General features: G+C 38.7%; 1 protein-coding gene and 1 long non-coding RNA gene across 2 annotated transcripts; both read right to left on the bottom strand.

Annotated features, from left to right (window-relative positions):
• Positions 1 to 936: 936 nt before the first annotated feature.
• Positions 937 to 14019, bottom strand: LOC144638846 (uncharacterized). Its single transcript, XM_078498135.1, has 8 exons — positions 13728 to 14019; positions 12064 to 12431; positions 9855 to 9939; positions 9105 to 9243; positions 3445 to 3527; positions 3300 to 3331; positions 2030 to 2171; positions 937 to 1743 (listed from the first exon to the last, which is right to left on the bottom strand). Exons 1-8 carry the CDS (start codon positions 13750 to 13752, stop codon positions 1505 to 1507), a joined length of 1113 nt encoding a protein of 370 aa, XP_078354261.1. The 5' UTR covers positions 13753 to 14019; the 3' UTR covers positions 937 to 1504.
• A 2233-nt stretch (positions 14020 to 16252) lies between these two features.
• LOC144637594 (uncharacterized) lies at positions 16253 to 16829 on the bottom strand. The gene is made up of 2 exons (XR_013567741.1): positions 16446 to 16829; positions 16253 to 16337 (listed from the first exon to the last, which is right to left on the bottom strand). It is a non-coding gene; the product is annotated as an uncharacterized LOC144637594 (long non-coding RNA).
• Positions 16830 to 20477: the final 3648 nt, after the last annotated feature.

The following is a 20477-nucleotide window of genomic DNA, read 5'->3' as shown; positions in this document are numbered from 1 at the left end:
AGTAATAGTAATAATAATAATAATAATAATGTTGTTCGTCCTTCATATTCGAAGATGACCATAAGACATCTAGATTCTTTGGTCAGTCCGGAGATGGCTGATAAGGCCAATCTGGGCAAGGAAGCCTCTCTTACATGTGGAGCAGAAGTGGGTAGGGACTGTGCTGTTGGTGCTGACGGCTCTTCCCTTGCGTACTGCTCGCTCGACCACTTGTCCACTCGACCACTTGTCCTGAGCCGCCTGTGTGCAGGTTCACGACTTCAGCTCCCAGTGTATCCTCACCTGCTGCTTTGCCGAACACCTATCGCCACAGGACTTGAAGAATAGGTGGTGGTGATGTCATGACTTGCGTGTGACTTGGATTAAAGTGAGGGAGACATGTGCAGGATCAGCCTCACTCTCTCGTCCTGATGCGCCATATCCAGTGGCAAGACAAGGTCGAGACGACTGGGGACGGACCAGGATGCAGGAGTTGCTGGAAGGTGACAAGTATGCCATTCCAAGGCAGTGGAACCGTAACCCTGGTCAAGGGAGGCTAAGGGTGTACTAACACTTGCCCAAGGTGTCCACCCAGGCTAGTGGAGGGATGGAGGCACCTTACAGCTCCATTCTAGACCGGCTACAAGCAAGGTCTAGCCACTGCCCTTAGCAATAATAATAAAAATAATAACAACAACAATAACAATAATAGCAAGTAATATATATAATAATAATAATAATAATAATAATAATAATAATAATAATGATAACAATAATAATAAAATAAAATAAAATATAGTTTTTCTGGTGCTATCTCGCATAGTCCACCAGATCAAAATCAAACAACACGTTAGTTTCGTTAGTGCACATGTATGGTTAGAAACTAACCAAATATGCACTAACTAGCTAACTCCAAAGGAGAGGTGTGTTTTTTTTTATTATTCAGTGTCAACCTAGCATTACAATTTTCTTTAAAAATAGGTCATTCCATTTCTCGCCAACTTCCTGACTTGCTTTGCTGAATTTCTTTCATTCGGTAAATCGATGAGCAGCATGAAATCCAGAGAGCCTCTTGTAAACTTTCGTCACTCTTTTCGAGATAACTTCTCTGGAAAACTATCCAGCGCTTTTTGAAGAACGTAAGAGAACTCACAGCATTGCAATTTTCTCTAAAAATGGATCATTCCATTTCTGATCGCCAACTTCCTGACTTGCTTTGCTGATTCCTTTTCTTCGGTAAATCGATGAGCAGCATGAAATCCAGAGAGCCTCTCGTCAACTTCCATCACTCTTTTCAAGATTACTTCTCTGGAAAGCTATCCAGCACTTTTTGAAGAACGTAAGAACAGTTGAAATGACTGCTAATGGTGGTGGTGGGGGAAGGGGGGGGGGCATGTGTTAACCCTTCTCCCGGACCCCTTTACATATAGTCAGCATGCAATCATTGAAAAGGGATAAAATATTTAAATGCTACATTGTTTACAGGTTTATGATCTTGCATGCTTATTAAAGTAACAAAATAGTATCATAATTGCTTCTTACCTTGGTCATGCATGATCAACGAACCTTGGTCCAGCGCAAAATTATAATCATTTTGCTCCTGGGATATCAAGGTTGCGTATAGAGACTGTAGTGCCTCGTCTTTATACAGGCGCTTCAACACCTCTTGAGTCTTGTGATCCACATAGCAGAAATCTGTAAGCCCCAGTAATTTACCAGCTTGTGTCTTGACCCTTACGCAAATGTGGCCAGGCTTCAAGGTAGCTGAGTACAAGTATAATAAAACCATTTTATAATTCACAAAGAGTCAGACCCATTTCTTTTAGTTTTCTTTCACACCATAACAAGACAGCACTAAATCTCACTTGCTTAAGCAGGATTTAATTTTTGTTTTTCGTTAATGTGCATGGTGATCAGTTATCTATTCTAAATTGCGCGGCTTTATTGACATTATCGTCTTTGTCTTGTAACTGTGTAGATGAAAGCACTAACCAACTAAAACTAACCAACTAACCAAATAAAATGGATGCATGAACCCAAAAAAACTTACAAGGAGTACTTCCTGTTAAGGTGGTAGGGTTGGACTTCTTTAAGTAGACAACACAAGCCCCATCAAACTCGGCCAAATATCTTTCTGATGTATTATCTTCAGGAATTGTTTTTGTCAATGTTATATCAAATCGCAGTCCGCCCTGTTTAGAGTAATCAAAATAAAATTTAACCATGGATAACCACTGAAATTTGACATTGGGTGGGGGATCTCCCCAGGGGTGTACTCGGGATTTCAAGTGACGGGGATGATTAAATGGGGGCAAAAATCAAGACCCCAAAAATCGCTAGGGCTTCCAACATAACCCCAAAAATCCCTAGATCAAAAATTGACCCCTCAAAAATCAATAGCAAAACAAATTTGTTTGTGCTTTTGTTGCAGATCAACTATTGCAGCAAAGGCACACAAATCTTCAGAGTGTTTTTAATACTCCAAAACATCCCTACTTAAATAATAGAAAAGCTTGCCAAATTTTCCTACCCAAAAAAATCCCAGAATCGAAATTTCAAACCCAAAAAAATCCTTTGACCATCCCCTTCACTTGAAATTCGAGAACCCCCTGGGGGTCCCCTTGCTAAGAAAGTTATGATTTTTTCTATATGTATGTTTAAGTTCATTGTTGCTGTTCATGACTTAATAAACAAGTAAAAACAATTAGCATGTCACAACAGTGCTAAATACCTTGACAATTAATTAAAAGTGATTCTTTTTTACTTTTTTTACTTTTAAAGTTGCAGAATATTCAGTGGCCCTTATGGTTTGTGGGTCCGACTTTGGATGGAACAGACTAGTCTCACCAGGGTCATTCGATAAGCAAGATATCTGCTTTAACAATACCTTATCTCTAACATGCATGCTGCAATGCTGTGCTGCATGCAGGAAGTCTGTAACAAGCTACCAAGCAGCATGCCAACAAGTTCTGTTTGATAGCCAGTATTTGAGTGGATTTTAACTATTGGATTTTATCAATCGCTTTGGAAAGGCCTTGACACTAGCACACAATGGCTTGAACTTGCTTAAAGGTCAAACTGGAAATCTGTAACTATTTCTCTGAATCAGTAGTGAGTAGCTAGACTCATTTACAAAAACACTTACTTAATACTACTGACTGTGGTTGCATTAAAATGCACCTTTAATTTTCATACAACAAAGGTAGGAAAATAATTCAAAAGGCTAAACACAGACAAGAGTTAAGATTGAAGAATGCATCATTCAAAGCATACATAAAATTATACAGATTGACATATCTATAACAGGTTACTATGATTACCTCTATGGAGCCTGCCAAAGGATAGATGGCCACTGCAACAAAATGACAGCTATTATTAAATTGGACTTCATTATTTTTATGAAAATTTACAACAAATAAGAAAAGAAAACCAAGTTTTCTATAATGTATAGTCCATGCACTATACCTTTTTTCTGGTCATTGTAATTATATGGATATTCAAAACATATTTCACCTATTGGTTCTTTCAGCTCCTCCTCATTAAATATCAGCTGATGGGATAAAAATAATATTCCCTATGTCAGACTTATAATAACTAAAGTACCGGTAGTAAACAAAACATAGGAAGACCTAGCCTCAGTAAACAGACATCCTTAAAGAGCTTAATTCTTCTGTTGCTTTAGAGGTGAACCCAAGATTTCCATACTGATGCTGGGGCATAACCAGCATTTTTGCCTAGAATGGGGTTCCTGAAAAATAATGTAATACTCGATCAGCAGCTGGCCTGATTAACCTTCAAGCGATGAAGGCAGTGATCCTAATTTGATTCTGAGCACAAATTTCCAAAATTCTCTGCAGTGCCAGATAGATGCAGCTTGCTAGAATTCAAATTGGATATCAACCCAATTTGACTCTCAGTGATTTTTGACAAAAGCATTTTTTTGGACATTTTGGACATTTTTTTTATTGCGGTCAAACGCAATTTGTACTGGTACAAGTCTTTTGTCAAATTTACAAACATTATATAACTTACAATTAAAAACTTGACTAGCCCAAATCTGGTACATTAGTCTTTCACGCACTAAAACTTTAATTTCTCAAGGGAATACTTTCCGCTGTGCACGTGGGTGATCAAAGCGCGTGACTTGTATAAAAGTGTCACTCTATAGTGCTTCAACACTTCCGTTCTTGTAGAAAAAATGTGACTTGTCAAATTTACAACGGTACCATTATATAACAATTAAAAACGTGAGTAGCCCAAATCTTACGTGACATAACAAATTAAAAATGTAAGGGGTTCAGCGATCGAAGGGAACGAAGTTTAAAACAATTAAGAACACAATTTGTACAGCTGGTACAAGTCTTTAGGCGCTAATATTAATTTAACCTAAAATGATTAACAACGCAAATTTGTACTGGTACAAGTCAGCTTTCACACACTAAAACGTTGCTAATTAGTTAACCAAAGGGAACTGATTTCGTGACAATTGATTATTTCTGATGAGTTGCACAATTTAGAATTGCAACATCATTAAATGTGTTAAGTGATATTTACAAGTGTTTTTGTAGCCTGTTATGAAATTACTTTTTGCTTCTGTTTAGAACTTAATTCATCGCCATTAGAAAAATAAACAACAACTGTTTTACTAGAAATGTAGTCGTTAGAAATGGTATGTGTAGCCGTAAGGTAAAGAATAATGCGAGGAGAAGCGGCTTTTGGTAATATCCAAACGAAAATTTACTTCTCAATGTGGGGTTAAGATTGCGTGACGAGACAAAAGGTAACTCTGTCGCACGTAACCTTTATCGGGAACCCTGCATTAAGCCAAGTAGAAATCTTTCTAACTCGAAAGGAAACAACTATTTCGATTAAAGGCAAACGTCAAAGTTTACCATTTTTAACCAAGCCAAAGTATAGGAGTCACAAAGCACCCAGCCGTTGCGACTGACAAATACAGCATTTCCTCCGCGAAAATAAAAAAAATGCTTGAACTGAAAGACGTTTGAATCCTTCCGTGATATATGTTTGAACAACAATGCCCAGGATAAACCTTCTACTCAGGCTATGTTTACACGGACACGGTTATCAATCGACACGGTTTCATGACCTCGAAACTGCATCGAAAACGACACGGTTTTGAAGTGTTTACACGGAGCCTATTTAACGATTTTCCGACTGTTTTCGAATGTGATTGTATAAGCAAGCGCTGCTCTCTATGCTTGTTTCACCATGTTTACCCTTCGCAAGCCAGCCAGTTCGTGCCAAAATACATGGCCGTTTTCAAATCGATGCGGTTTCGCCGTTTTTGACCGTTTACACGACAACGAAACCGTATCGTTTTGAAAACGCTCCACTTTTGACAGCGTTTTCAAAACGACCCGGTTACAGTAGTGGTCTCGATCGGTGCCGTGTAAACGAAAGGCGTAACCGCATCGCTTTCGATGCGGTTACAAATGAAACCGTGTCCGTGTAAACAGTGCCTCATACTAACTTCATGCAAAAAAGTCAATATCTTGAAGAGATCTTTGATTTTCTTATCTTTTTGTTGTAGTCATTGGCCTTCTACTGGGCTTGCTCGCAGTTCAAGAATTTCTGAGAAAACACCATCCAAACAGGAAATACTCGCCATTGAGGAGCCAAGGGTGGTTGAGGCAATAAATTCTCCTACGAGTTTTTCACTTTAATTTCTAAGCATTTTTGTGGGTATGTCAGGCACAATTGAACCAATCACTCTAATTTGGACATCATTTGGAAAGACCTGTTCCTCTTGCAGAAATTGAGTGTATAAGTGATGCCTTTTTTGATCAAAGATGATAATGCCACGAGTGGAACAAAGAGCAATGTTCATCACGGCCAGTTTTGGCTGGCAAGCCAAGCCATAAGTCAATAGTTGCTGAAATATAGTCTTGCGCAATCTGTCCAATTTATGCATCTTTATAATATTGTAGCTAGTTAACCCTCCATATAGCGTGCGATGTCTTTTTAAATAATTAATTAATAGTTGAAGATCTCATCCCACCAAATTTTTATTCAGAAACAGGGTTTCCAATTTCTTTTCTCTTAAAATTTTAGGCCAAAAGGGGAGTCCTGAAACCCCTGGAACCCTCCCCTAGGTATGTTGTAGGCCGTATATATTGGTTTTGGTTTTCAAGTTCAATCTGTTAAGTTAACCTGGGTTAATCGGTTTCAACCTGATTAACCTATAGGTTGGTAACAAATTTACATGTAACCCTAAAACCAATTTGATCTACAACAGGTATGCATGTTTTAAATTTTTGTGCACTGAAATTAACTACCAATCTGAATCAGAGAGTACACTACATGGATCTCTGTAGAGCTATGTCGATCTTCAGTATGAAATCTTTTGGGTTGAACTTCAGGCATCTCTTGAGTTACCAAAGAAAGAGTGTACAAATGTTTATGAAGAGAAATGTCTGTTTTATTGGGCTTAAAGTGCATATGAAGCAAAATTTTTTAATGCATATTTTTAAAGTTTAACATCTTATAAGAAAACCCTGAAAGTTTGAAAATAAAATAAAATAAATTGACGATTTTTTTTCTGGAAATTGTCCGGAAAATCGCGCGGCCAAAATACCACATGATCTCAGCTCGCGACGTCACATTGGTTGATTATTGATTTCACTCCAAAGCATCAGATATGGCGGACAGGGCAAAAACTTCGCGAAGAGGAGGGGAGAGGTGACCGGAACAACGAGAGTTGTCGAAACGAATTGCGGTCACATCGTTCCAAGGTTACTTCGTTCCAAGTCACATCGTTCCAACTTTCGGTCAGATCGTTCCAAAAAAAAGTCACTTCGTTCCAACTAAAAGTTACTTCGTTCCATTGAAAAGTCCGATCGTTATATTAATTCTACCGTTCGTTACGAGCAATACGGTTTTTATTACGTCTTAGTTTGCCGTTGTACCTGCCAAATTAATTTGTATGCCTTTACCTGTTTAGAATTCCTTGCGTAGTTGTTTTCTATCAATTGCTTAACACCAAGTTTATTGAATATTTTCGGTTCTGTTACGTTATGCGTCGGTGTGATTGAAAAGAAAAGTTCGCCATGTTGAATTGTTATCAAATTCAGTTCCCTACCGCGTATAACGAAAAGTAACGAAAAAAATTCTTAGCTACAAAAGTTTTCCTTTTAGCTTAGAAATTGTTTATTGAAGTTTCAAGTTTATATGGTTCTTATATGCGACTGCTTTTGTTGCGTGTAATACGCCTTTACTTAATTTAATCTTGTGTTCTTTACTTACGATGTTTTATTAGTGTCGCGCGCTGAACAGAACTCTTTAACTGTATGCGCCATCGAATAGGGAGATTAGAGAGAGGCCGGGGTTTGTCTATTGACTTTAAAATATCAACTCAGTAGCTGATACAACTTAGGTTTTAATCAGCGGTTTACTTCAGTTCTGCTTCAGCTCGACTTGGATCGTCTTTTATATCTAACTTTTTATTTTGGTACGATCGAATATTTCGATGGAACGAAGTAACTTTTAGTTGGAACGAAGTAACTTTTTTTTGGAACGATCTGACCGAAAGTTGGAACGATGTGACTTGGAACGAAGTAACCTTGGAACGATGTGACCGGATACTGTCGAAACACAACTTTAACTCCGGGTGTCACAATGCACCAGTGGAGCAATTACAAATGCAGGGCCATTTTTGAAGCGATATAATTCGGTGGCTCAGCAGCTCGACGGCTCGGTAGTCGCGTTAAGTGTTTAAAGAACGAGTAAGGTATATACAAATTTGGCTGCTCGACGTCTCGGTAGTCGCGTTAAGTGTTTAAAGAACGAGTAAGGTATATAATTCGGCCGCTCGACGGCTCGGTAGTTGCGTTAAGTTTTCAAAGAACAGGTAAGGTATATAATTCGGCGGCTCGACGGCTCGGTTAAATAGTCGCATTAAGTGTTTAAAGAACGAGTACCGTAAAAACCCGCAGATAAGCCGCACCTTTTTTCCAAAAATTTTAATGTTTACAGTGTTTTTATATACAATATATTAAAGAACTAAAAATGACAGAAAAATATTTTGCTTCATATGCACTTTAAAGGGAAAACTGAGATTCACTACAAAATTCTTTTTTTTTGACATGTCAAATTAAAGAAAATTTCCCAGCCTGAAATTATGCAAATTTAATTTGCTGTGATAATAATTATAAAAATCAGAGGATTATAAATTCAGCAAGTGCAACTCTTGGTATAATAATTGAAAAAGACCACTAAGTAGGACAACTTAAGGGCCCACTGACGGATTTCTCGCGCGTTGCTAAGGTGCTAAAAGAGCGCGCGCTGTATTGCGTGTACGGGTTACTCACGCTATCTGTACGCGCCAGATGTGCAAAAAAATTTCCTTTCGAGCACTTCTTCAAACTCGCCAAATAAGATGAAACAAAAGGAACTACCGAAAAACTTCCTGACTATATATAGCTAATAGTTGACTTCACATCTGAGAATCAGTCAGATTAAATTGAACCAGGAAAAGCAGTTTTTTTACACATGCAAATAATCTCAAAAGCGTACGCGTACAACTAGCGCGCGCACTGTTCTCTTGTCAGATGAATTACGCATGCGTTAACAAAATGATTTCCGGTTTGCAGAAAAAATCTAAATACTTGGCGGTCTTTAATTTGATTCACTTTTTTTCGACGTTATATTTTTCCGACCTGGGTCGGGAACATAACTAAGTATTCATTTGCTTAAATCATTGTTAATAAAAATTTTATGGACAAATCAATATTTTAAATCTCTCTAAAAAAATTATTTTCCACAAATGAAATGAAACCCATACTTACCAAGATACAAAAACAAATAAAGATCATGACACCATGAATGATTTTCTGATAACATGCAAAACATCAAAAATTTTAGACTTTTTCTTTATTGGTCACGTGATCATGGGCGTGTCCCGATGACGTCATATTTACGTTATGGACTGAGTAAAAGATTCAACCATAACTAAACAAGAAAAATTGCTAAAACTATATAACCGTGAATGTCCCTAGCAACGGGTCCAAATATATAAGTCAGTGGGCCCTTAAATTTCACACAGAGAGAGTAATCAAGAACAGAGCAATACTCCAACTCAGTTTTACACATGAGTATAGAAGTGTACCTCAAAGCTGGGAATGGTGATGTCTGGAGGATCAAGATCCATTTCTGCACTGTTGGTGTTGTCCAGAAGTGAGCCATCAGTCAGAATACCACCTGTAACATAACTTAGGCCATCATCTGGGTCACTAATGTTAAAGAAATCTTAAAAAGAAAAAGACACATAATCAGTTATTAAGATATAGCTAGGCTGCACTTGGGGCAAAGTGGCACACACTGTTGGAGCTTATCCAGGCTTTCGTGTAATGAAGCATCTAGTAACATAAATTATGTCCTCACAGGGAAAAAAAGGTCAAGTCAGTGTTTTCAGGTCTAGTGGCCCATTGGACCAAAGCTTATTATCCTTGTTTCAATAGCATGAAGTGACTGGCAGTACTTCTACTCCTCCCTGGATGGGATGCTAGTCCATCACACGGAACTTACCCCAGCATAAATTTGCTTGTACCCATTTATACACCTGGGTGAAGAGAGGCACTGTAAGAGTAATAAAAGTGTCTTGTCCAAGAACACAACACAGTGACCCCAGCTAAGGCTTTAACTCTGCTGTGACTGCTTAATCCAGAGTCCAATGCGCTAACCACTAAGCCACCACCCTTCTCATGCCTAATCACAAGTTACCTTTTTTCTTGTCACAGAAAATTTAAGTCTTGGGCACCACTGCCTATTTTTTACCTGACCAGTGCTATCCGGCCAGTTCTGTCAAACACACTCCTCTAATCCTTGATTATAACTACTTATTTTTATTTGTTAATTACCATAAAAGCTTATAATATCCATATTTGCTTCATCAAAACCAGTGTCACTTGATGAGTTAGGAGTTTCTTGAGAACTTTTGCACACCTTTGAAAGGAAATTTAAAATAGTATCAACTCCCTTTCTTGCCAGGAGAGTAAATAAGTATTACATAATTAGTTAGCACTAGTAAAATTACTAATTTTAAAAACACGAAACAACTTTTTAAAGACATGTTTCGGCATGACTTATGCCATCTTCAGTTTATTGAGAATTTAAAATCTAGAAACTCTTAAACGTAACTCATTTCCCTCCCACATAATTGACAAAATCATTAAACGTTATCTAGATAATGTTAGACTTAATTCCTCTAGTGATGTTAGTATTAGTAATTCTAACAACACTAGCACTCGCTATTTTAAACTACCTTTCATCGGCAATGTATCTAATATAACCCAGATAAAAATTAAACAGTTATCTAGGCGTTTTTGCAGCGACTTAAACATTAAGTTAGTTTTTTCCTCTTTTAAAATAAAGAATTTTTTCAGTTTTAAAGATCCCATTCCTGATGCTATTAGATCCTCTGTTGTTTATCAATTTACTTGTGCGGGATGTAACTCCCGTTATATTGGCGAGACTTCCCGTCATTTTTCAACAAGGATCAAAGAGCATACTTTAACTGACAAAAATTCACATGTTTTTAAACACCTTAACAGTTCATCTAATTGCAAAAATTTATACACATCTGATTGCTTTAAAATTTTGGATTCTGCTCAAACCGTTTATTTTCTTAAATTAAAAGAGGCCTTTTACATTAATAGTTTAAAACCAGATTTAAACACTCAAGTGCAGCATGTCAACACCTTTTTATTTTAATCTTTTGTTCTATTAGTAACGGTCTAAAGCTCACACTGTGAGTAATTACTGTTCTAGACAGTACCAGACAGTACCTGCCACTTTGTAACGGCTTTACCATTATCTTTTGTTATTGTAATTTTACTTTGTATACATTTCTATTTTTGTATTTGTAGCTTGGGTATATATATAGCCCTAGATTTTAAATTCTCAATAAACTGAAGATGGCATAAGTCATGCCGAAACATGTCTTTAAAAAGTTGTTTCGTGTTTTTAAAATTAGTAATATTACATTAGTATTTAGAGAAAGAAAACAAAATTTAATTTAAATAGGTTTTATTCTTGGTTTATAGTGAAACTTGCTACCCACATGTAGTGTCAACCATTTAAAGCAGACACCCTTTATTTGGCAGATACATATTGAGCAAACAGTGGGTGGGTGGAAAGATGAAAAACCTGACCAAAAAGTGGAACACTTTTAAAAGCTCAAAGAACACAAAATGAAATGCCACACAGAAGCTCTGCACAAAATATGGACACAACATCTATGGTGATCCGTGTAACTCCCATGAACACTGCTGGCAGCTAAACAAGCAGGAAGTGTGGCACTTGCAGTGACTGGACCAAAATGAACTTAACACAAAACAAACTTCTAAAAACTTATTCACCTCATGCTGTGAAGTGCTTCTAATCATTGATTCCAAAGTATGATTGACCAGCAGCACACTCCCAAGGTTGCAACACGAGAAAACGAGCACGGTTCGAGTCATTCCATTCTCATTCTCTGGCCAATCACAAAGGACACAGACACCCGGGGGCACTTCCATCATGAGAGTGATGGGGATGTTTGTCGTCTTGCTTAGGGGTATAAATTTCGAACTTTGGGTCTCGCTTAGGGTGTTTTGGGGAAAATGCAGGAAAATGGCAATATTCTTAGCCATCAGGGTCTCGTTTAGGGTTGCACACGAAGAAATATACAAATATAAGTTCTTTTTCACAGGATTTTGATATCTTTTAGGGGTCTAAAATAGCTTGAGCCACGCCCAGATTGGTCTCTTTAAATAATGGGTTCTTTTCAAAATTTCCGAGCATCCCCGTCCCTTTAATATGGGATCCCCCCCCCCCCCGGGCACAGACAATCCAGTGAACCAATCAAAACTCGAAGCAAATACATGTAGTTGGTACGAAGCGCAGGAAAACGTGCGCGAGCGAGTCATGATTGGTTTTGGTTTTACTCCTGATTAGCTGATAAAGTGGCGCAAACTTTTTAAACCAATCATTAAGTGTAGTGTTCAAACACAAAACCAAAGCAAATGCAAATTACTTTGGACACTCAATTGAAAACTCAGTGCTGCTCTGTTATTCACTTCAAATTACCTCTAATTCAATGCTTTCTGTCTCCTGTTCTGTGCCATCATCTGATCCAAACAGTTCTTCAAATATCCTGGGTGGCATCTGAAACTGTCTCTCGATGATCTCCCCTTTTTCGTTTTTCTTTTGGCCATCTCTAAACTCTTTAGCTCCTTCTTTTTCATAGAAGTTAAGAAGAGCTGACCTCAAGGTATTGCTGGCCTTCCTCTTGCTTATGTTCTTGTCTTTTGATTTATAATCAGCATATCGCTCAGGAGATGTCTTCCAGTTAATACCAAAACGCCCTTGGTTATCCACAAGCCATGCATCTTTCCCTTCCACAATCATGTCATGGACGAAGGGATACACTCCATCTTTACTTGTTTTTTTGTGTACTAATAGAAGGGGAAAATCATGATAATTAGTTGTGTCTAGCAGATCTATTACATACTACGATTTCCAGTTGAGTGAGACGCGAACAAAGTTTGGTGACGAAGTTTCAACATAACAACGGCATTGTTGTCAAGGGCAAACTTCTCTGTTACCATTGGTAACTTGTCGTTACAGGTACTGACCACCAAAGTTCTTTTTTACAAGGAGGACCTCTGGGGAAACAGGGCAATTTTTTGATTGGCTAATTTCGATCCAAGATGGCGCCAGTTTTAATTGAGCAATTTTTTGATTGGCTAATATTTTGAAATTTCGATCCGAAATGGTGTTAGCTTATGTCAGCTTTACGAAACGCTAAATGTTCTTCATTTCAGTTCGCGAATTATTCATTTTGCACTTGAGAAAGATATATTATTTAAAGCTGAAGGAATTCTTAAAGCTGCTAGAAAATCCCTGGGGTTGGAAAACGATAAAATTTCAGTTGAACGGTAACTCTAACGAGGAAGGTAAAGTGACGCACGTTAAACATAACGTCAACTCTCAACACAGATCTGTTACCATCTATATAAAATAGCTATGGCATAATATATTTCGTTATTTGTTTCTTTTATTGTTGTTTCTGTGTATATATTTTTTATTTGAAAGCGTAATAAAGTGTTGCTGACGATATTTGTAGTGTTTGTATTTATTTAAGCATCGAGATTGTCGAGCAAGGCAGTTACAAAAACAAATTTGTTACCAATGGTAACAGAGAAGTTTGCCCTTGACAACAATACCGTTATGTTGAAACTTCGTCACCAAGCTTTGTTCGCGTCTCACTCAAGTAGTGTAAAGGCGATTAAGCTTTAACTAATTAACAACCCTCTAAATTGAGAAGAATGATCTTGAAAGCATGAAATTTAGCGACTAAAAGTTTTCACTGACGACCAAACTTTGATCAGTCTGTGGCCAAATGGCCACTAAGGATAAAAATAAACTTGGGAGGCTGCTAAAAGATTTTTAGTGGTGCAACGGTACGCTTCGATACCGATTTATTATCTATTGCAGTATTTCTAGCTATATTGATTGATCTATTGCAGTATTTCTAGCTATATCGATAAACAAAGACGATAATCGATAAACAAAGACGATAATTCACACTAAACTTACATTAAAGAAGAAATTGCACCACTCTGATTGGCGCAAACGAAACCTTGTAAGCTCTGTTACATCGCTGAGGTTAACAGAAATTCTAGTGCTAATTTGACTTTCTAAAACTTACCGCGTTATCAGCGAGAAATGAGCACTTCAACATTACTTACCTTTTATTTTCCCTACTTCAGCCATGCCAAATGGATTAGATTTATAGGAGCACAGTCTCAAAACTGTTCATTTAGACTAATGTAAAAGTTAACGAACACCTCTTCACCACAAAACAGCTCAAAAGCTACTAGAAGAATATGGTTCATTCAGTGTCTCATGTACAAACAAAATTTGAGTCCAAGTAGATCGTGATTGGTTGATAATTTTAGACATTACAAAGCGGAAGTACTTGGACACTTGAACACTTGGACAGTCACTTCGTCACTTGGATGGTGACTCATAGTAGCTATTTACGTGTCTTGGCACAGGGAGCCCTCACATCCGTTAAGAATATGAATAAAAGATTAACCTACCTTTATCGCGCGCGTGTTTTGTGGCGGCCATTTTGAATTTTTAATACGCGCGCGGTCTGCTAGTGCGAGGTCTGGAACCGATATTACGGAGATCGCGCGGACGCTGCTCGGAGCTCTAAAAAAATGACAAGGGATGAAACTGAAATGATAGCGTTCCGAATTTCGCATAAGTTCAAGGGGAAATTTACTTCGTAATTTGACAAAAATTACTCTGTGGGAAGAAGAAGCATTAAGCTAAACATATTTAAGTTTATTTAGCCCAAACATTAAGAAGGTCTGTGATATTTTGGCGTTGTTTTAAACTACTCGCTTTCGCGCTATGTCTCTGCCAGTTGGGAGCCACGGAAGTGAAAAATGCGAAAAGTTGATTGACAGAATCGAAGCGGAAGTGCGAGCGTCGCTTGTTCTGATTGGTGTGCTTTAATTCCGGAAGTTGGATGACTTTATTCCGGAAATAGAATGCTGCCAAAGGCCAGGAAAACCCGATTTATGAAGCCACAGTGGCGGGAAAGTTCGAAAAACTTTTATTTGGAATAGTTCAGCAATTTTATCACCGAATATTACGTTAAGAAATTTCTTCCACCTGACAATATGAGGTACGTATAAAATAGTAGGAGAAAATTTCGCCAATGTCAATTAACTCGAAGGTAATTTTGTGCTTTGAGACGCCGAGGTTCTCGTAATTAATGACCTTTTCGGTACTGCGATTCAGATCAGCTTAAAAAATATGTTGCTGTTCGTTTGCCTCTAGCGTTTTGACTGACTGCCAAAAGAAAGTGCTGGATGTCGTTTTGGCTGGCCATAATACTTTTCTAGCTGGGGCCGCCGGTAGTGGGAAGTAGTTTCTCATGAAGCAAATTTGCGAGCACACAGAGAAAACGGTTTTCGTCACAAGCACAACTGGGCGTGCGGCGAAGGTTTTAAACAAAGCAAAAACAATCCATTCTTTTGCAGGAATTGGTGACTGCCACGAACCTAAAGAGGTGTTTTGTGTGTTTCATGTTTATCTGGCTGTTTATTTTTTTTGGTTTCAGAGAAATAACTGATATGTTTGAATATATGGGTGCACGCTACCGGTACACGAACATAACAATGCAATGCAGGAAATTTAATGTATTATTGTAGAAATTTCAACATTTTTTTATGAAATATAATTGGTAAAAAAGAGCCTGGTAAATTTCGTTATGTTATTGAAGCATGATATCCAAAGTTGAATTGTTCACAAATTATCCGGCTGAATATGGGCTCTGAAAACAGATCATTAAAACAGCTGAAGTTAAGGAGGAATCTTACGCCGGTCTTTCGGCTTTCTCAATGATCAAACATTTTTATACAATGTGCACTTCATGATGGATGAAATGCTAAACCATCAAAGCTTCTTTTTTGCAATATACACATCTTGTGAAGAATTCTTTAACTCAAACATTTTCATTCAGCTTTTTGCTTAAGCGAATTTAACTGCCGAGAATGATGGATGGAAATGTTGATCGTTTAAAAGTGGCGGGTGGTTTCACGGGCCTTGAAACTTTGAGAAAAGATGAAAACATACACAAATTCATTCATCACAAGCGATAAATTGTTCGCTCTTTCACACAAAACCCGTTTAGGTCCGTTTCTGTATACCATTTTTTTCTTGGAGTAATTAGATTGGGCCGACTTTTCAGTGCTGAATTTGCTAATACTTGAGTAAATTTTTTTCACTGTACGGCGCGCCAAATCATTTGACATGAAATGGCATTTCATTCCACTCTACCCGTAAGGCTGATTTCTAGTTGAATGCTTGTGAAGCCACAAAACGTAGCCACTCCAAAATACGATATGACGATTTAAATCTGTAAGGTGATTCACGAGTCCTATAGACACGTACATGTAGATCTCAAACACAATCCTCTTTTTACGCTAAATACCATGCCGTGACCTAAGGTCAAGGTTACCGCGACCGTGCAAGGTCAACTACTGTTTATGACCGGGAATTCAAATTGTTTTTATTTTAATTTTTGTAAATTAAAACTGTTAAAAACAACTTTGCCATTCAAAACCACGGTATACAGATTTAAAAATGCTAAGCTACCTGTGGAAATCACATCTCTCTTCGTTAACACTAAAGCGCATTCGAGGAAAAGCCGCGAGTTCGTGACATGGGGACATCACGCTTAGGCCATCATTTAGTGTCAATAAAGATGATTTATTGACACTAAAAACTCCGCACAGGGCACATAACTTCTTTCATTCGCTTCGCTGTAATTTTCAACCAGCCTAGTTTAAGTCGAGAGAAAAAATTTCAATGCATGACTGACGCGTACACCCATCGATATTCATTAAAATTCGAGTAGCCAGCTAAGCCTCTTGAACTTAAGTACTCACCATTCCGTTATTTTAAGTTTGTTTGTCGACTCAATGTTGATTCCTTCATTTTCCACAGCGCTAGCTGAATTACTCTTCAAATCATTTGCAACATTAAGAGGACGCCATTGGTCCGCCATGTTGAACGCACGTCACGCAACCCGCATTTTGACTTCCGGTCTTTTATTTCCATCTTATTTCCGTTCCCCCCAACTGGCAGAGACATACGACGAAAGCCAATGAGAAGTTTCATCCCTTGTCACTTATTTATTCTCGGTGAGCGATCGGATCCTCCGAGAATTTACGAATTCTGCCGCCCGTCCCAGACTTCCGTAATATCGGTTCCAGACCTCGCACTAGCAGACCGCGCGAAAATTAAAAATTCAAAATGGCCGCCACAAAAACACGCGCGCGATTAGGTAATCTTTTATTCATATTCTTAACGGACGTGAGGGCTCCCTGTGTCTTGGGGGGCGAAAGAAGATTGGATACTAGCGAAATTAAGGCGCGCGGCCATTCTCGTCCCCATAGCGCTAAGCAAGGCCTAGGCACGAGGAAACAAAGGGCTCTGGGGACACAGGATTTCCAGTCCTAGATTCTAGGACTTCCGGTCTTCATGTATGCAGTCGTGAGATGTCTATAGACTATATGTGCCTAGGCCCTGCCGGCTAAGAGAAACGAAAAGGGCTATGGGGACGAGAATGGCGCGCGGCATGACACACCGCGCGCCTTCACCGCGGTCAAACGTCTCAGGCAGGTTTTCTTTCCATTTCGCCGTTTTTTGTTCAAATTGAAGTGATTACGAGCAAGGATAGATAAAAATAGTTGTCGAGTGAAAGCATAATCCCATTCCCTCAGGTAAACCAGTGTTTTTACTTTTTTTAAAAAGTAACATTTAAATAAACAATTGCGAAACATTTAAAAATGTTTCGCATCTGAACCAAAGGTGCTTTGACAGACATGACAAATGGCGCCGACAAGTCCGCATATCGCTATTTTCAAACACGTAGAACTTTTTTAGTAAAGCTCCAAAAAACTTAGTAAACCCTTAGGATACCGGTTATGTATCGAACTTTGAACTGTGAAAATTAAAACCTTATCTTTGCAGTACTTTTCTTATTTTTTGCATATTTCTGTCGTTTGACCGCGGTGGACTGCGCGCCTTAGTTTCGCTAGTATCCAATCTTCTTTCGCCCCCCAAGACACGTAAATAGCGACTGGGTACGAGTCTGACTTGGATGACCACTTGGACAACCAACGCACTTTAATAAAATCAAAGATCTCTTCGAGATATCGACTTTTTTTGCATGAAGTTAGTATGAGTTAAAGGTTTATGCTGGGCATTGTTGTTCGAACATATCATGGAAGAATTCAAACGTCTTTCAGTTCAAGCATTTTTTTTATTTTCGCGGAGGAAATGCTGTATTTGTCAGTCGCGACGGCTGGGTGCTTTGCGATTCATATACTTTGGCTTGGTTAAAAAGGCGGAGGGAAGGCTCAGGGAAGGCTCATTTTTCCGTTGAGCGAGAAAAATAACGCCTGATCGCACGTTAGGTTACGCACGACAGAGTTACCTTTTGTCTCGTCACGCAATCTAAACCCCACATTGAGCATTAGAAGTACATTTTTGTTTGAATATTACCAAAAGCCGCTTCTCCTCACGTTATTCTTTACCTTACGGCTACACATGCCATTTCTAACGACTACATTTCCAGTAAAACCGTTGCTGATTATTTTTCTAATGGCGATGCATTAACTTCAGAACAGAAGAAACGTTTAGCGTTTAGTGCCCGGGGGGGGGGAGGGGTACTCCCATATATGGGCTATATAGGTATGTGCCGCCCGATAGGGTATGATTTTTTAGGTTCTCGGTCCTTAAATAGGGTATCATTTTTGCTCCTTTTGGCATTTTGTTCCTGGTGTGATCCTTAGATAGGGTACCTATATTCTATCAGCTTTAGTAAATGTCCAGATAAACAAAAAAAGGTATCTTAAAACTGAACTACCCGTTCAAGTATTAGTAAAGCGATTTTATCAAGATTTGTGTCTTGCCGTGCGCGGTTAGCCACTATTTGGGTCATCACGCAACGCGTCTCCTTCCCTTGAATAGGGTGTCATTTCTCGGTTTGGACCCTTAAAAAGGGTATCAATTTTCGCTTTCTTTATCCTTGAATAGGGTAAGGGTTTAAGAACCTTGGGGGCACACCCCTATCCGAAATTTATGGGAGCACCCCCCCCCCCGGGGTTTACTGCTTCCACTGGAAGTAATTTCACAACAGGCTACAGAAACACTTGTAAATATCTGACTCGTCCCCAGTCGTCTTTTGAGTCCGTCTTGAGTCGACTGCTGAACACGGAGGGAATCATATCATCCTTCGCGTCTTGCAATTTTCGCATAAGAGACGACTGGGGACGAGTCAGTGTAAATATCACTTAACACATTTAATGATGTTGCAATTAGCGAAGCGCACTAATGACGTCACAGAATTTGACCCCCGGTGTGAGTCAGATAAAATTCGGACAAACAAACCGCTCTCTGTAAGAACAATGTATGGTTGGCGGGCACTTCGGAGGCATATTTGGCGATTGTTTCACAAAACCCAGGCACAAAACCATGGCCAGATTGGCTCAGAATTCGAGAGAAAGCCTTACCTGTGCAACGTAGAAAGCTTAAACCGTGGTTTGAAACAAAAGGTTTGTCAAACAGAGTGATTAAACAATAAATGTGTAAAATGTTTTACTTTCAGTTATTGAATGGATTATAAAGGCCCGATTTGCTGCCGGGATTTGCTGAAAGAAAACATTTATTTTTATGAGAAATGCAAAACGTTTATACTGTTCTTAGTGGCACATTTTGCAACACAACAGAGCTAACCTCAGATTTATGCCACCACAAAATTACACAAAGAAACGCTCGTCCGATCGGTCTCCTTGCCTGACCCGAATATTTATAGAGGTCAATTTCGTTACACAATTGTCGCGTATTTAATATAGGCTGATCGAGTTCGGCAGCTGTAGCTGCAGTCTGTAATAGTAATGGGGATAAATTTAAATTATTAAAATCGAACCCTGCCGTCAATTCCATTAGACAGGCGTTTGAATAGCATAATATTTTCGCCCTCTATCTATCATGTGTCGAAATGAGATCGGATGGCCGGCGATCAGTGCCGTCAAATTCGGGAAGAATTCTGAATTTCTTGCAACCGACGATCTTTCCGGGGCCTAAATGAAGCGAACATACAAGTGCTATCCTTCGCAATTATATAATTCGATAGTAATTCGGCATCGCTATCCGCCGCTTAAATTTCTCGGCAGCCTGAATAATTTTGCAGTGGGAATCAAGGTGTCATTGCCTGATCTTCGACTAATAAATTCAATTTTGGGCCATTTTTTGGATACCTTCAATCTGTTTTTCACTTACTAAAGCAAAAATGTTCGGAATCTATCATTTTTCGAGCCTTTCGAGAATCTCGGCCTCAAATTGTGCCTTTTTCACCCTTTTTTTGTCAAGAATGCGTTCCCTCCATACAAAGCCTCTGCCGAAACTAAAATTGTTGTCCGACTCACGCGAGGGGTATCATGCAGCGAAATCTATTTTTAGTAATAGTGCAATTCTAAATTGTGCAACTCAGCAGAAATAATCAATTGTCACGAAATGAGTTCCCTTTGGTTAACTATTAGCAACGTTTTAGTGTGCGAAAGACTTGTACGAGTACAAATTTGCGTTGTTTATCGTTTTAGGTTAAATTAATATTAGCGCCTAAAGACTTGTACTAGTAAAAATTGCGTTCTTAATCGTTTTAAACTTCGCTGCCTGCCTTCGAGCGCTGGACCGCTTACATTCTTAATTGGTTATGTGACGTAAGATTTGGGCTACTCACGTTTTTGATCCTTATATAATGTTTGTAAATTTGACAAGTCACGTTTTTACTAGAACGGAAGTGCTGAAGCACAACTATAGAGTGACACTTTACAAGTCACGCGCTTTGATCACCCACAGCGGAAAGTATTCCCTTGAGAGTTAACAAAAATGCGATCCCTTCCGGTTCAGAT

This window comes from Oculina patagonica, chromosome 14, assembly GCF_052425735.1.
Source record: "Oculina patagonica isolate OP01 chromosome 14, crgOcupat, whole genome shotgun sequence".
NCBI classification, from domain to species: Eukaryota; Metazoa; Cnidaria; class Anthozoa; order Scleractinia; family Oculinidae; genus Oculina; species Oculina patagonica.
This window is presented reverse-complemented; position numbering and strand designations above follow the sequence as displayed.